This window comes from Sesamum indicum, linkage group LG9, assembly GCF_026168435.1.
Source record: "Sesamum indicum cultivar Baizhima isolate 11 linkage group LG9, ASM2616843v1, whole genome shotgun sequence".
NCBI classification, from domain to species: Eukaryota; Viridiplantae; Streptophyta; class Magnoliopsida; order Lamiales; family Pedaliaceae; genus Sesamum; species Sesamum indicum.
In genome coordinates this window covers 19,023,219-19,041,412 of record NC_142665.1, presented here as the reverse complement: position 1 = coordinate 19,041,412, position 18,194 = coordinate 19,023,219, and the positions used below count along the sequence as shown (strand labels likewise).

Below are 18,194 nucleotides of genomic sequence, written 5' to 3'. Positions count from 1 at the left end.
TATAATAAATTTACTGCCATGAATTTAAATTTTTTAATTCTAATTCATCAATATAAATATTGCGCATATTTTTTTAAAGTAATTTCAAAACAATATAAATTAAGGTATTGATTACGAATATAATGGAAAAGCTTATAATATTATTTTAAATACATTAAATATAATAAATATCAATAAAAGAAACTTAAATATGTATTATCTAAGTATACAAGTTTGTAATATAAGTAATTTCAAATATTTGGTTATTATTTATTAGATATAATATCAAACAATTACATATTTATATGGTTCAACCAATTATTTATAATAAGTATAAAATGTTATATAACAATACATTTACTAGATCATATTGTTTATTCTATATACATACAGGAATGACAATTGGTCCCGAAAAATTGAGGCCCCAAGACACGCCCCAAAACTTTGGTGGGTCTGCGGCCATTGGGTTGGGACTCGATCGGGTACAATTAATATTTTATTTATTTATTATTCATATGCATTATATTATTAATAAAAAATTATGGTTTATATGTAAATTCTTAAATAATTTTGTATATATCTAACCTATATAAGAGAATACAAAAAATAAAAAATTAGTTGAAAATATATTATTTATAGGTAGTAAAATATAGTACTTAACGAGGAAATTAATAATTTAGATGAATGTATAATTAAAAACTATATTTTATTAAAACTATCTACATCTAAAATGGTAGTTACTTTTATTATATAATTCGAGACACTTATATAAGATACAAATTTAAAATAAAATCAAAAAGTAATTTTTTAATTTCATCTTTAATTTCACTAATTTTTCAATTAAGTCATAATAAAATTATTTTTGTCAGGACGGATGGAGTAGAATGGGATTGGGTGAGATTATCCGAGGATGGTATCGGGTCAAGACAAATCCGCCCCAGACCCACCCATGCATACTCTATATGCATGCTCTTTTTTTGTTTTTTTGTTTTTAAATTATAAGTATTTGTTAAGTATCTCAATATATATATACATGAAAAAATTCAAAAGTATAAATTGTAAAAGTATAATTAATTTAATGTTTTAAAATGATACTTTTTTTGTTTTGATTGTTATTTATCAAATGCAAATTAATAAGTAATCTAAAAAATGTAACTTAATGTTTTTTAATATATCAATATATATTTTTGAATTTTTTCAAGAACACAACAATCAGGTTCTGAACTTTGGTCTGCAACGAGTTTATAAACCTCGCACCACTGAAGGGTTTAACAGCAGCTCAGCGGCAGTACATTCCCGCCCCCCCATCACTCCGTCAAACTCCAATTACCCAGTGCCGCGCCCCCCAACGCCTCCGGCGGTTTCTTCCTGTGCTTGGTTACCGCCGCTGCCGAGAATAACAGGAGCTGGAGAAGCTAAAAGGATTTCAACAAACGCCTTTGATGTGTGTATGAAATTGTTCCATGCTGTTTTCTACAATCAGGTTAGTTTCCCGCAAAAAGCTCTCAAAAAATCTCCAATTTATCCGATTGAAGTCAGTTCCATCGCTTGCCCATTTCACTCCTTACTTTTCAGATTCTGGTTCTGAGGACCTGAGTCCCAGTTCAAGAAACGATGTTATTGTATCAAAATGCAGTAACAGCAGCCATGATAACATTTCATTGGAGTTAAATTCATCTGGGGTGGTTCAGGTTCTGAAAAATATGCAAAACGAACCCATTTCTGCATTATCCCTATTTAACCGACTGAGGATACAGGGGTTTAAACATGATGTTAATAGTTATTTGGCTATTATTAAGATACTCTGTTATTGGGGCTTGGAAAGGAAACTGGATTCTCTGTTTATGGAGGTTATAAATGTGAAAAATGGGCATCTGTGTTTTGAGGTGCCGGAGTTGTTGGAGGCAATGGCGGAGGAGTTTAAGGCCGACGGACCAAGTTCACTGCTTCGGGCTTTTGATGCACTGATCAAAAGTTATGTTACTTTAGGAATGTTTGATGAGGCCATTGACACTCTTTTTGAAACAAAAAGGCACGGTGTTGGGCCATGTTTGTTGTCATGTAATTTTTTGATGAATAGGTTGATTGCGCATGGGAAGGTGGATACAGCTGTTGCTATCTATAAGCAGTTGAGGACTCTTGGGCTGAGTCCAAATGTATATACTTATGGGATTGTAATTAAGGCATATTGTCGAAAAGGTTGCTTGGAAGAAGCTGTAGAGGTGTTTCTGGAAATGGAGGAAGCTGGGGTGGTGCCTAATGCTTTTACCTATGCAGCTTATCTTGAAGGCCTCTGCATGCAGGGTAGGTCGGATTTAGGCTTTGAGGTTTTACAAGCTTGGAGAGCTAAGAACGTACCAATTGATGCATATGCTTATACTGCTGTGATTCAGGGCTTTGTTAGTGAAAAGAATCTTAAGAAGGCGGAGATTGTTTTACTTGACATGGAAGAACACGGACTAGTTCCTGAAGAAGCTAATTATCGTTCCTTGGTTCAGGGGTATTGTGATTCTGGGGACATAATTAAAGCTTTGGCTATCCACAATGAGATGGAGGCAAAAGGTATCAGAACCAATTGTTTGATTCTCACTTCAATTCTTCAGTGCTTGTGCCTGAAAGGCATGCATTCTGAAGCAGTTGAACAGTTCAGGAACTTTAAGAAGTTGGGCATCTTTCTTGATGAAGTCACATATAATGTTGCCATTGATGCCCTGTGCAAAATAGGGAAGTTAGATGAGGCTCTTAGATTGTTCGATGAGATGAAGTGTAAAAAGCTGATACCAGATGTTGTGCACTACACCACTTTAATAAGCGGTCATTGTCGCCACGGGAAGATTTTTGATGCTATAAACTTATTTGATGAAATGAATGAAAATGGTCTGAAAGCTGATGTCATTACTTATAACGTCCTCGCAGGTGGATTATCTCGGTACGGTCATCTGGACGAGGTATTTTTCCTCCTTGATACCATGAAATTGCAAGGCTTGACTCCCAGTGCAGTGACACACAACATGATCATTGAAGGCCTATGCTTGGGAGGAAAAGTGAAGGAAGCTGAAAAATATTTCAGTAATTTGGAAGAGAAGACTACAGAAAATTATGCTTCCATGGTTAACGGGTACTGTGAATCAAGCAAGGCAATTGAAGGCTATAAACTTTTTCTTAGATTGCTCAACCAAGGAATTATAATAAATAGAAGTTCTTGTTTAAAACTTCTTAGCAGCCTCTGTTTGGAAGGTGAAAATGACAGAGCTATTAAGCTGTTCGAGGTTATGCTTTCTTCAGGTGATGGGCCTAGTAAGACAATGTATGGCAAGCTTATTGCAGCTCTATGTCATGCTGGAGATATGAAAAAGGCCCGGTGGGCATTTGACCATATGGTTGGAAGAGGATTATGTCCAGATGTAATAATGTACACCATAATGTTGAATGGTTACTGTCAGGTGAATTGCCTGCGTGAAGCCCTTAGTCTTTTCAGTGATATGAAGGAAAGGGGAATTACTCCTGACATCATCACTTATACTGTCTTGCTTGATGGGCATTGTAAAATAAGTTCGAAAAAGGCTCGATCTCAGGATGATGCTGAAAAGCATATGAAAGTGAAGCAGGTGGCTTCAGCTTTCTGGTCTGAAATGAATGAGATGGAATTAAAGCCTGATGTTATTTGCTATACAGCGTTAATTGACAGTCAGTGCAAATCGGACAACCTTGAGGATGCTATTTGCCTTTTCAATGAAATGATTCAACAAGGTTTACTGCCTGATACTGTCACATACACAGCCCTCCTATCTGGCTATTGCAAGCAGGGAGATATGGAGAAGGCCTTAACTCTTGTGAATGAGATGTCATCTAAGGGAATACAGCCAGATAGCCGTACTATGTCAACGTTGCATCATGGTATTGTGAGGGCCAAGAAAGTGCAGTTTCGACATTAAATTCTCACAGGTATGATGAACCTGTAATGTGTTTTCCCTTGTGGCTTTTATAGGCTGGTCTAGGTTTGAAGGTCTCAATGATTTTTCTATTCTTTTCTTATTGGGTGTTTTTTTTTTTTCATGGTCAAGTGGATTTCTTTTGTTGCCGAAGTTTAATATATTTGAGTAATTGTAGATGAATCTATGGAGAAGAATGATCCTCCATGAAGAATGGTGCGGCCTGCAGTCACCTGAGAAACTCACTTCATTTGTATACTACTGGGCTTCTGATACTTTATTGGCTTCAGGTCAGATGCCCAGTTCCGCCACTCAAAATTCAACTTTGCTTATGTTCTTCGTAGAAAATTATCAAATCTTGGTCTTCCTGTGAAATAGAAATTATCAGTAGGTGCATCATGTATTAATGTGTATCACATTGGTTGAAAATTTTGGCGTCTAAAACAATTCTCAGGAATTGAAGGTTTTGGCCTCTTTTTGGAAATAATATATCAATATACATATTAATGTGGTGAAGCATGGTAACTATACTTACCAAGAAAAGGAAAGAAAGCTATTGTAACTGTAACTGTTATTGCATTGGATGGAAGACGTTCTTAATAGAACACAAAAGGGAAATGGAAAGAAATTAAATTGCATATTACTGATCTCCATTGAGCTTCTGATTTCTGAGAACTTTTCTGAGCTAACTCTTTTAAGAGTCAAATGATTGAATGAAAGGAATGTCTGCAGAATACTAGACTCATCAAGTCCTGCCAACTAGTTAATTCTCTGATGTTCTTGCTGCAATGTCTGTTTCAGTCACTGCTGTTCGATTTGCTATGTTCAAATGGACTTAGGTTGAGTTAGGTAAAGCTTTGACTATTGATTCTAGAAGAATAGATGTTGTTTGAATTCATTTTAAGATAATTGACTTGGCAGAACCAGTTACATATTTGGGTTCAATTTAGAAGAATCATGTCTTGAAGAGATATGAAAGAGAAAAATGACATCGAGTAGAATTAATGTAATAGCTGATTTTATAAGAGCATTATTTCCAGCTTTTAACAGCATATATGGTTGCCAAACACATTAAAAATTTTGTAACTACTGAACATCATTTTTAGTTTCTCAAACTAATGTCATGTACGGCTGTGTCTAACATGGAAATCTCTTAATAGGTTCTATGTGAATATTAATAAAGTATGAAACAAATGACGGATTGGCCTTCTACTTTTATCATTATTAGGCAGTCAATAACTTGAAACACTGTGTCATTTAGGCTTTGTGCTGATCTTGATTTTGGAGATGGATATTAATGTGAATAAAAACTATTTTGCTCTTCTACCTATGCAAGTTTTTGACTATAAAAGATTCCATCCTAAACATGTTCGACTTTTCGTACGTTACATGCTTTTCTATATGATAACATAAAGACTTAGTTTTACTTTACTAAAATGTTCTGTCTGATTTCTGTAGGAACTTGACATTTTTTAATATTCCGTACGGTACAAACTTCCTGTCTTTGTGTTATAGTTTCAGGAATGTCGCGTTTTTATCTAGTTGAGGAGGAGCCTATGTGCTTAAGGCTGTGACTGCAAATTACTGGGGACCAATTATGCATGATTCCCTTCTGGCCATTTTTCCTGAGGTACTATAATAGTACTTTGTCGATTATCGTCATTCTGCCTATTATTGCTCATCATTTGTTTATCATCCTTATTCGTTTTTTGGATCCACATACGTAGCCTGACCATTTCTGTAATATCCTATCCCACATGGATTTAAAATTGAATCATACTATCTGATCAATGAATCTGCCCAATTTGACATGTTTCCATGGCTGATGGATGAACAAATACAAAGAATTTTCGCTCTGAGATTGATATATTCTAAATACTCAGAACTTAGCTTTTTATGCTTTTTCTGGTCTAAACTAGCTTTATATATCCCCCCAGAGAATTTTCACAGGGGAGAGGCTTCCTTGTTATTTGATGGAGGATTTGGAATCTCACTTGATTTTATGTCACAAGGGATATGTCTATAGACTGCTTTGTTCTTAAAATCTGGATTGAAACAATGCCTCATGAAATTCTCATGTGAGATCTTGGATCTGTGTTGTCAACTTTGTGTACCAGCACTGTGACACTGACACAAGGGCAGAGAATGGTAAAAAAATTATATAAAACTCAACATGGCTGTAAGCCATTAAATAACTATAATTACTAAGACTTGTTATGAAACTTGTATAATTCAATCAATGAAATATATATTAATTATTGTGTAGTAATGAAATTTCTACAAGTACACAATTTATACTTGCACGTGTATTTCACTTGAGATACCACATCATTTTCTTTCATGGCAATACGTATGTCAAAATTGTAAATTAGGGGCAGGGGGGAGGGTCAGCTGCTTCCTATACGCTTCGCAAATGTAAAGGCATGGAGCAAAGTGTTGGGGGTACTCTTGCACCTCTTTTCTCACTGTCCTATCTATACAGAGGATGTAGTAAAGAAGGATGAGGTGATCATAATGTCATTCATCAGTAATAGCCAATAGGCTTCAAGGGAGAAGCCACATAACTATCCTGTCGGCCAAAGCAACCAAGGGACTAGCTGGTGGAGTGGCTGTGTAGCAAACTAGCAATGCTGCAACAGCACATACTGGCGTTAAAGGGTTAGCTGTTTTAAGTGATTTAAGGAGTCTCCCAGTATTGAAAGCATATAACTATACTCCAAGGGTTTCTTTATTTTTGCATCTTTCCTTTTCTCGATTAACTCGGTTAAGACAGTATAAGTGTTCTGACAGTTTTCTTGACATCTGACTCTCGAATAGTTGAGTTTAGATTAGCCACTTTTGATATCTGTTATGGGGTTTACAATAGTAGAAATAATACAATATTTTGATTCAGGAATAGTCCTATCCAATGACTGAAGAACATTATCAGTTGCTTCTACCATGGTAGTTGTGTTAGGAAATTTTAGTATGAGAATCGTCCAAAATTTTAGAGGCAACCTACAAGGCACCTTGTCAACTTAATTGAAGAGTTATTTGCCTCACCACTCTCAGATTAGAATGTGAATTGGACTTCAGGCCAATAACTCTCCATGATACATCAAAGTCCAGCCTCGTGGTGTTCACTCGGTGGCGTCTCGCACTAGTGAAATCAAGTTCAACAACGTTTCTGACCTTCTTGGTTGCTTGTTGAAGATAATGGCTGCAGGAATTATAATTTTGGCATGATCTTACGTGGGGCGGAAAAGGGTTCTGTATTTTCTTTCATTCAAATGTTTCAGGAAGTCCCTTTCTTTGAGAAGTCTGCTAGAATACTTACAACAGAGAATTTGGCTTTAAGCATGGATTTTCCAAGTGGATTTAAGCCGTTCAACCAATTATTTGCTGTTCCTGCAGTCATACGTCTAGTAATCATCTTCATTATTAAATCTACGCCATCCAAATTTCCTTTTTAACTTCAGAAGTCATGCTGACAAAATGCGACATAGAAGTGAGCCTGAGCTTGTTCCTGATGTTTCTTTCAACTGGGTTAGACTGTGAGTCAAAGGACACGTTTAAGGCTCCAGCTTCAGCACCTACTGGTGATTCCATGCTGCTTTTTCAACTGCGCGATCATTGCTGGAGCTTGGTCTTGAACTTTGCCTTTCTGAATTTAAGGTCAGAGAGTGAGACGTATGAATCACAGAATCAGCAAGTTTTGTTGGATAGTACTTTGAAAGATGGTCTCACAGCACTAGTCATAAATGGCTTGTTTTGCATCTAAAATGTCAACCTAAAATTAGTTCCTAAGTCAAAAACTCGTCAGACACGGAGCAATTCTAATCATTGTAACAAGCTGGTGAAGTTCTGAAAATGGTCCTTTTTCTGAGACGTAACTAGGTCTGTACAGTGATTGCTGTCATTTTATTTGGGCTTCAGCATGTACTGAGAATTTTATTATTTGCTTTGCAGATGTTATTCATGGATCGGGAGTTCCATTTGTATTTTACTACCTAAGCAGCAGAATTTGCTCGGAGCAATGGTTTGTTGCAAATGGTACCAATAGGTTGCTGGGAATGATCAAGTCGTTCTTACTTTGTTTTGTCATGTATGAAGACAGCATATATGATGACAGGCCAAATCTTCTGCAAGCTGCTTCAATATAATTGAAGAAAGAAGATCATTGAGGTATGGCCTTTTGGCACATTTTCCATCTATTTCCTTTTCCAAAGGATATCTACGGATGAATTCTTGAGCTTTGACTTGGTTACTGACATCTTGAATGTCCAGATAATAAAACTGAGAAGGTTTTTAGGTAGATGAGAAACTTGAAAGTGAATGAATTGCTGCTTTCGGATAAAAATTCATGTACCATTTTCCATTTCTCTCTCTTTTGCAGTAAAAGGAATAAACACAAGATGGGCACCAGCACAAATTATTCATTTACATGCGAAAGATCGACAGTAATCCCTTCTGGGGATCTTCAGTTTCTGTCTCATATCTCTTCGAAAACTTTATTTCAACCTAGAAGAAAGCCTCGACTTGGATCGAGAATTTGATTACCTGAAGTTCATGACAGAGGGACCTCATTCTTGGAAACAGGATAATAGAGGAAACCAGTCTGCAGGAATTAAATTGCTCCGAAGGTCAGGAAAGTCTCAGGGGTCGTGGCAAACTCACTCTTTAGTATCAACTCATATGATCTCTCCCAGAACCTACTCAAGAGAGAAAATCCAAGTCTGAAGCATGAGGCAAGAAAGGCAGGGGCAGGACAATCTCATGAGACAGGTATAATACTATATAGGGTAAATTAGGGTCATATTCCTCCTTTGGTTTGGCTTACTTAGAAACATTCTTGTTAGATTGAAAATTACAATTACCCCACTTGAGGTTTGTTTCATCTTACATGTCAACCCATCTGTCGGGTTCTGCTACAGAGATGGATAAAAAAATAAAATAGGTGTCAGATGTAAGAGTCTATATTGGAAATATTAAAAAATAGCACATTAAGATGTTAGTTGAAGACTGAATTTCAATTTTAAGATTATAATTTTTCAGTCATTATAACATATTGAAATTATTATAGAACTCTATGATATATTTATGGATTGAGTATTTCATAGAATTTTTCTGATTCTTTTACTTCATAGTTATTTGTTTACTTTTAGTTTGACTTATAATAGAACAAATCTCACAATCTATGAATTTTCTAAGTTAAGTATTTTAGAATATATAAATAGATATGATTATCAAGATTGAATTCACACATGAAATTGGCATTTCTATTTTAAAACATTTAGCAAATTTTTTATTAAATTTTTCCAAGAGAAAATCATTAAACACAATAATTAATAATTACAAAATGCAAAATTTAATTTTAAAAAATAATTTTTTTATTTAATTGTATCAATTAAACTTACAAGTGAAATACAAATAACAAATTAAATGATTTCTTCATCAATTAAAATAATTATTATGATTCTTTTAAAATATAATTGTATACTAATGATTGAATGATGGAAATATAAATAAATTATGAGTTTAATATTTTCTGTAACTAATAAGTTATATATTCACCTCTAAAATTATGTTTCTACAAATACATTGCACATTATATTTCCTAGTGACCAAAAAAGAAAAGGCCAACTGTTAGAATTTAAAATCATGTAACAGATGCTACATGAAGGAGAGGGAAAAAAAAAAGAAAAAAGGAAAAGAAAAAGTGAACTCTATGAAAGATAAAAATAGGGTAAATGCTATATTTGGTCCATTAAGTTTGTTTAAAATCATTTTAGTCTCTTAAGTTTATTTCTTAACTCTAGCATTCCTAAATTTTAATTTTTATCTTAGTTTGGTCTAACCATTTTTCGGCAAAAATGTGACCGGAGTTTGAATTTTTTAAGGGTAAAATGGTCAATTTAAGTTTAATTGTATCACTTTAGTCCCTTAAGCTTGTAAAATTATCAAATTAGTTCTTTTTTAAAAATGAAATTATTTTTTTAATATTTTTATATAGTATATCTTATATGAAAAATGAAAACTTTGAACTCTTGTGAGTATAATATTAATATATTGATTAACTTAAAATAAATTAATCTCTCTTTTTCTTTTTTCATTGTTAAAAGTGACAAAAACTATCAAAGTTATAAATACATTTATAGAACTTATCTAATACTAAAAGTGTAATAAAAAAATATAAGTTGGTTTTGTAATTTTAGGAGTTAAAGATGTGTCTAATAAAATTGAGTCTTGACAGTGTTATTAAGTATTAACAGCTACAATTTCGAAAAAAAAAAAAAAGGTTTTTGGAATGTACTTTTAATTAAATTATTTGGTGATTTTGATATATATATATATATAATTCATTTTAAGAGGTTTTTCTTTTTCTATAAATAGTCCCATCTTATAGAAAAAGATATATAAAATAATCTTCAAATGAATTATATATATATATAATCCACCAAAAAGTCTAGTTAAAAGGTATGATCTACCAACTTTTTGTTTGAAAATCTAAACATTTAATAAATATTATTACAGTTTAACTTTTTTAGACTTATTTTTAACTCTTGAAATAAAAAAAGTACAAATTTAGGTTTTTTTTTATTACATTTTCATATTAGATAAGTTTTATAAAATTTATTCATAATTTTGGTTCTTTTAACTACTTAAAAACTTATTTATTTAAGTTAATCAATATATTATTATTATGTTCACAAGAATTCAAAATTTTCGTTATTCACATAAGATAATTACAACATATCGGCATAAAAAATATAAAAAAAAGTTATGTTTTTGTGTAAAAAAGATTAATGATAATTTTACAAATATAACGGTCTAAAGTGATAAAATCAAACTTATTGATCATTTTACCCTCCACAGAGTCAAAGTCTTGCCACATTTTTGCCGGAAAATGGTCGAGGGACCAAACTAAGACGAAACCTAAAGTTTAGAAATGCTAAAATCAAGAAATGAATTTGAGGGACTGAAGCGATTCTAAACGAAAACTTAAGGGATCAAATATAGTATTTACTCGTAAAATTAAATACTACCAAAATAATGAGGGCGTTTTGGTGTGTTAAGGTTATAAAATTAAAAAACTTAAAGAATATTTTAGAAGAAAGATGTGTTGAGCTTATAAAAAAAATCTTATTTTGGATATTATAAGCTTTTTAGAAAAATAATCGGTTTAATAGGCTTGTAAGCTCTGCCAGAAACTAGGGGTGGCAATTAGAGCCGGTGGGTCCAAGTTCAAAAATATTAGTCAGAGAGGGTAATTACATGTGAACTTCTTTTCATTTAAAAATTTATATCTAGTACATCTGACATTTATTTTCGTTTAATAAATAGATCCATTTGTTAGTCAAAACTCATAGAATTCATTGATATCAATAAAAAAAATTGGTTAAAAATTTACGTATACCCCCGATTGACTTATAGCTTATTTATTGCATATCGAATAAATCATTTCTAATCAAATTACCATTACACATCTTAACAAACTAATGCATATAATGAGGCATATCTTCATCTGAATAAGGGTAGTTTGGTCAAAAGAATATCTGTTCGACGTACAATAAATCCGTAAGTCAATTGAGGACAGAATTTTTGTTCAACTTTTTTTATTGATTTCAATAAATTTTATAAATTTTATTAACAGATGGATCTATTTGTTAAATAGAAACAAAAGTTAGGAGGTATTAGATGTATTTTTTTCAAACTATAAGGAGTTCATATATTACACTAAACCATAAAGAGGATGGTGTGATTATCCCTTTTATTAATGCCAAATAACTTCTTGGGAGCACTTATTAAATAAAAAATAATAATAATAATAATACTAAAAGAAGTGCATAACGGACTTCCATTTCAAATATGATTCCAGATATAAACTTAGTCCTTGATTCAAAGAAAAAACCATGCCCATACGAGGTGGAATTGCCTGAAGGAAACAAAGATAAACACATGCAACAGACATGCTCGAGAGCATATCTCATAGTTCCGAATCAATCACAACTATCGATGTATAGACGACTTCACGTAGATCCCACCACATCAGACATGCTCAAGAGCAGATCTCAGAGTTTCGAAACAACCGCAACTATCAATGTACAGACGACTTAACATAGATCCCACCACATCACCGGATACGATTGTCTCGTAACTCTGAATCCTAAGACCTCCTAAAATAACGTGTTGTGTTGAGGGGTTATCTTGCAAGCAACAACTGAATTGATCCTAATCCCCAACGCCAGTATCCGAACTACTTATAGAATGAACATTTGGTTACATGAAATGAACTATTGAGATTTATCTCAACATGAAGAAATGTTCACTGAAAGTGAACTTGCTCAAACAATAATATGCAAGGATGCCCCAAACCATCTACTGCTCCTAAATGTTGCCCAGGATGTCGAAACTCAAACATCACTGTCCTTCACCTACATTGTCAGAAGCCTCACCACTGCTGCAAAAGATACATACGAGCTACTCCACCATAGATACACTCATCGGGCTGTTCTGAATGAATCTGTATCTACCTTCTGTGCAATCATTATATCAGCCGCACAAAGGTCTTCTTCAGGCTAAGGTGTTCGGATGAGCTTATAAGTCCTCAACATTTTATAAGATGTTGCAAAATGTTTGGGAAATATCTTCAAAACAAAAGAGCTTATAAGTTTCAAAATGAGATGTTGAGAGCTTACAAGTTCCTGTAGAAAAACAGAAAGAGTTCCCAACTTATTTTCAAAATCTAAATGAGTAATTCAATTTTAGTAATATATTATAAGATCCCTGATTTATTTTATAATGATATTAGCATCTTATAAACTCAAAGAACATCTCATAAGATGGGTGAAACTTATAAGATCTTATAAATAAGCTCGGCCAAACACCCTCTTAGTTGGTAAAATGTCAGCACAAACATTCAGCGTCGACAACTTCCTTAACTTGTCTGAACTCCTATCTTACACAATATGGATGAGACCAACCCACCAAGCTCATGATATCACTCAAGACAAGAAAAGAGAAGTTAAAAACAAAAAACTACTTTCCTAACGATTTTCCAAAGAAGCAACTGCTACAGAAACCAACCACAAATCCAAGGACGAGAGCTACTACAAATATACCAATATCAGCTTCACCAGTTGTTGTCAAGACTTAGAAGTATATTAGCAGGTATGATTGTTGGAAATTAGCAGTGTAAGGGCTTCAGCAGGTAGAATTGCTAACATCAGTGATCTGCAGGTGTCCTGACTGAAAATGTCTGAATTTCCCAACTGTTAGCAGATATTTGAAATTGCAGGCTGTTCCATAGTTTATTTCAGTGCTCCGATGATGATAATGAATCCATAAGACTTTCTGAAAGAATTAGCCATTTCTACTATCGAATTATAAAATATAATCAGATCCGACCACAACATTTCATCAAGGCCCTGTGAAGCTAATAGAATATATCAATTCATCCCTCGTAAAGAGTCATCTAATACTCCAACCCCTTGTAAGGAAACAATGTGCAGAATTCATTATTTTGGCAAAAACAGAAAAATATCAGGTAATTTAACGAAACCCTGGACCTTCAACAAGTAATGTAGGCGGCAATGCCCGCATACTCTTCCTTCCAAACTTGCGCTCCTAATAATGTAACTTTCTGCAGAAACATTCTAAGTTGACCAAGACTTTGAAGTGATGTCAGCTCTTCTGCAGAACAATATGTAGTTGCCAGACGGTAATGAAAATAGTAGGAGAATAGCAGCATTATCAAGAAATGGTAGTTAGAACAGTATCACATACTCATAGACAAGTGAAAAAGAAGAATAAAGACCAAGAATAGAAACTGTAAGTAACGAAAAATTGAGCCAACAGGACCCTCAAATAACTAGATTAAATTATGTGGTTGAATGTAACTGCTTTTTACATAAGAAGGGTGGTACTAGCAAAGTAAGGTTCCTACCTTTAACATGCAGAATCTAGAGAAGATTTTCTCTGCCAACTATGAATTTCCTAATGCTACTTAAAATGGCAAGCAGCGCATGATAAATGCAATTGAAGAAAAACAACATTTGGTTTCTTATCTGCAGTGAGGATCTAAAGTAAAATAAAATTCACTACTCTGTGGACAGTCAGAGAAAGATTCTGCAACAAGACTCAGACAAAATTATGGGTTGGATATTCATGTTCATATCCATTATAATCATAATATAGCCTCTCGCCCTTAGCAATATCACGTTTGGCAACCAGAAGCACCCGACATTCCCCGTTAACGCTGTATCTCACGCATTTAACATTTTGCTTCTTTCGGCCTTCCCTGCAAGAATTAATTTGTTTCAAGAACTGTAGGTGAATATAGGTAATGTCATAAATACAAGAGAAGTCAACATTCTATTTGAGAACAGAGGTCAAAGTCCATAAAATTTAATATCAAAAGCTGCAGATTAGGTGAAGATAAATGGTTTCACGTGGCAAGGTTGTGGCTCAAAGGCTTACAATGTATGGTTGTTTATGCCACTAATAAAGCGAGCAATGTTTCCACGCTTGTCTGGGCAGACAAGAAGACTTTTGGAGGGGTCGGTTGCTAAAAGGAGGGTCATCAAGCCATCGCAATCATCTTGTTCTCGATTCTTAATGTAATCCACATCTCCAGTATACTCTGCAATTAATGTCATGTCCTTTATGGGACCATCAGCTTCTACAGTATAGCTGCAAAAGTAAACAATGTCATATTCTACTCGTACATATAATAAGAGCGGTAAGATGCATCAAAGAAAGTGTAAAAGGTGAATACCCTTCACATGAATCGAAGGTTACAACAAGAGGTGGATATTGGCCACTTCTGTGCATAGCCTTACAGTGTTCCAAGGTGTCAGTATCTTCTTTAGAAAGAACCTGATTAAGAAGAAACAAGGAATAACCCAGTCAATGCTCGACATAAATGATGTTAAAAAGATACCACTTTTCTGAATATTTATATTGAAAATCTTCTGATCGATAGAAGAAAGTTCAAACAAAACCTGCATGCCACCATTCTCAAATACGGCTTGATTGGCTGATCTAGGAGCCATGTCAGGCATGTATGTAAGTTCATTGCTGAATTCCATACCCTGAGCTGTCAAAGCAAAGGCAAGAGATCCCATCTGTGCTAGCTTTCTTGCTGGATCCTCAGACGGAATATATGGCAGCAATTTCCTACGCTTCTTGTGGAATACTAATGTACTAGATCGTCTTCGGCGTTTTTTAGCATCTAAACTTGGGCAAAATGCGAAATAAAATGTAAGAGTAGTCTCCAGCTAGAATCTGAGTAATTGACAAGCAAATATCAACTCAGTTCAACAAATCCTTGTATGTTAAAATGGATTCTGTCCTTACTCAACTTTATAAGAGGCAACTTCCGTTGCTAAGAAAACAAATCTGGATGTCCTTCAGCTAGATTTACCATTAATACCATTTTCGTTAGTTTCATAAGCAGCACATCTGATGGGCTTCTTTAAATGTGCTGTTAATGAGTAATTCCCAAATTATCCTCAAGTTACCCTACCTAAACCAACTAATAGGCATTTGCATTTCATATTTTAGTCCTTCTCAATTTCCTACAAATTGATGTCAACAACCTCTTCCTCAAGTTATGTTTGGTTGTCTCTTCCTCAAGTTATGTTTGACTGTTTCCAGATGGATTTCTTCCCAAGCTCATAGAAATTATTGGATCACAAAAAAGTTAAATGACTTGACCGAACTAGTCTTACACCTCATCCCATCCCCCCCCCCCCCCCCCTAAAACTAAGCGTATCAAGCTTGTTTGGAATTTGGTGTTTTACAGTTGGTGGTAAACAAAAACTAAGATCTACCATAGAACATTTTGTGCATTAATATAAAGATGCATATACCCAAACTCTTCATGTGAATGTGACCTATTATCGAGAGAATTGGGCGGATAAACATTGCAAAAGGGCGCCAAAGCTAGTCAGATCTCCATTTGGGGTCCCTATATTCTATTATACTACCCTTTCTTTTCTTCTTCTTCTTTTTTTCCTTTGATAGTTCTATACTGGCCTTTCTTGACATATATAGTTGTTTTCCACTAACTAATGTTGATTTACTACCATTTCAGAGGTTGACATGCATAGGAGCTCCCGTGCTGCTGTTTCATTTGTAAAACAATCAGACAATAAATGGCCTTATCATGATTACAACACAATAGGATATGCATTCCTAAGACAGACTCTGATACTATTTGTAACCGGGAGGAGTATGGACAATGCCAAAAGAAGACATCCTGAACATGAAATAATGTCATAAACTGTAAAAAGTGATAGAGTTATCAAAGATACAAAGCGAAAGGAAACCGAGCATAAAAAGTTCCATAGTCTCATTCAAGCTAAGCTTTTTAGTCTAATAAACAACTCAATGTGCAGGAGATACTTGATAATGAGTTAACAGTAAGCTGATCCTGAATCTTTCACATGGAAAACTCTCAAATTCAGTATCCAGAAACATGTTTTGCATACACAAAAAACAAAAGAACTTTCATATAATGCATCGTCTCGCAGCCAAGGGTACTAATAACTTCATAAACTCTTAGGTCAATGCACGGAACCTTAATAGGAGGATGTGCTTTCATCGAACACTTGAAAGCCATGAAATAATAGTATATGATCTCATTAACACATTCATCTACGCGAGCTTCCTGTTCCAATAAATAACAAGTTCGAGGTCGATGAAGAATAAGAAAATGTCAATCCATATTAAATTCTTGACTTGAACACACAAATTTTAGTAACTAGGCTCTGTTCTTGGCCGTGAACTTCGTCATCAACCGAGCTATAACTGCGGTACAAAGCTTTCTGTGACAATGATATAGGTTTTGATCAGACTTATCAATTCAGTTACTACATTGCAATCGTATATTATACAATAGCTTTTCACACCAAGAAATTTCAGTATATTACCCCAATTGTTCCATTGAAAAACTGAGTTGTGATGAAACAGTTGAAAAAATTTCTACCTTGAGGGGAGGCACATTTCTCTGTGAATTCCCCGGACTTCTGAATCCTAAAAAAATCAACAATTTTCTTCTGCGTAAAACCTGCATAGAAGGTTTTATATAAAAACGATTGCCACAACCTAATTACCCAAAAAACCTACATAAATTTCTTCGCTCCCTCACCGTTAAACACACCCGCACACAAACATATGATCACAGACCACACACACTCATACAATCACAGCATTCTTGGCTGTATATATATGTTTATTTGATAAGGGTCCGCTCAAACACACACGTATATATATATATATATATATATATATATACATGTGCATGAATGTAAAGATTAAGTAATTTTTAATTTCGGAATACTTTTTAGGGGGCGATTGTGATCATCGGAGCAAGACGGGCAGAACCAGGGCCCGATAGGAATTCGGGCCACGATTGGGCGGACGCAAAGCATGTGGTAGCCTCTATCACACCTGTCGCACAAAAGCAGCTCATCGTCCCGCTCACCGGAGCCGCATTGCTCGCAAGCCACTCGGCTATAATAATCTCCGCTGCCGTCGTACTCCTCGTCATCCTCATTATCCAACACCACCACACGCTTCGCCACCTTCATGATCTCCCTCATCGACCCGTACTTTTTTCTCCTCCTCGTCGGGTCGGCGGCCCCCAGCTGCGGCTGGCTTCCCTGAGCCGCCGGAATTGACGACGGCGCCATGTATCAAGGACGGGGCTGGACTTAAATTAATTCTCCAGGGGTTAATTCGGAATTTAAATAAGATTCCGACTGCGACTTTTGTTAATTTTGAGTTTCAGTGCCGCTGAGGCTGTAAGAAGAGGGGGAGAGGGGCGGAGTCGCGGGGAATAGGAGGAGGTGGCAATTCGATGACGTGGCCATAGGTGAGTGGAAGGGCTAACGTGCACAGCCTATGCGCAGACATATTGGCGTGCGCTCGTTCGAAAATTTTGGCTGATTTAGCCGTTTGGAGTTCGCTAGCGTGCTCGGTTGGGCAGCTGAGGATGGAATTGAACCCTGTTTTGGGTTCCTGGGGTATTTTGGTAATTACGTTGACCTATTTCCTCTCCACCAATTCATAGATACAGGGTACCGCAGTACATTCGATGGGCGTGCATAATTTAAATCTGGGATGATTATACTCTCTTTTTTTAAAATTTTATGTAATTATACATAAATCCTCTTATTATTTGGGAAATTACATTTAAAATCTCTAAAATTTACTTTTGTCTAACAAATAAGTACATTTATTAGTAAAATTTATAATTTTGTTGATCTTAATAAAAAAAAATTTGAACGGAATTATCCC

The 18,194-nt window shown here is 34.9% G+C and overlaps 2 protein-coding genes across 6 annotated transcripts; one reads left to right on the top strand and one right to left on the bottom strand.

Annotated features, from left to right (window-relative positions):
* The first annotated feature begins 1,201 nt into the window (after window positions 1–1,201).
* Window positions 1,202–8,975, top strand: LOC105178105 (Pentatricopeptide repeat (PPR) superfamily protein). 5 transcript variants are annotated; one of them, XM_011101470.3, is made up of 6 exons: window positions 1,202–1,462; window positions 1,555–3,924; window positions 4,090–4,201; window positions 5,427–5,541; window positions 7,860–8,075; window positions 8,287–8,975. In XM_011101470.3, exon 2 carries the CDS (start codon window positions 1,683–1,685, stop codon window positions 3,912–3,914), a length of 2,232 nt encoding a protein of 743 aa, XP_011099772.1. In that variant the 5' UTR covers window positions 1,202–1,462; window positions 1,555–1,682; the 3' UTR covers window positions 3,915–3,924; window positions 4,090–4,201; window positions 5,427–5,541; window positions 7,860–8,075; window positions 8,287–8,975. The 5 variants fall into 5 exon arrangements, with proteins under 5 accessions (XP_011099772.1, XP_011099771.1, XP_088740512.1 ...); XM_088884386.1 differs by adding an exon at window positions 7,370–7,565 and having other exon boundaries at window positions 1,422–3,924; XM_011101469.3 differs by having other exon boundaries at window positions 1,202–3,924.
* A 4,761-nt stretch (window positions 8,976–13,736) lies between these two features.
* ATXR5 (TRITHORAX-RELATED PROTEIN 5) lies at window positions 13,737–17,948 on the bottom strand. Its single transcript, XM_088884385.1, has 6 exons — window positions 17,236–17,948; window positions 16,882–16,962; window positions 14,894–15,123; window positions 14,668–14,768; window positions 14,370–14,582; window positions 13,737–14,190 (listed from the first exon to the last, which is right to left on the bottom strand). Exons 1-6 carry the CDS (start codon window positions 17,585–17,587, stop codon window positions 14,031–14,033), a joined length of 1,137 nt encoding a protein of 378 aa, XP_088740511.1. The 5' UTR covers window positions 17,588–17,948; the 3' UTR covers window positions 13,737–14,030.
* Window positions 17,949–18,194: the final 246 nt, after the last annotated feature.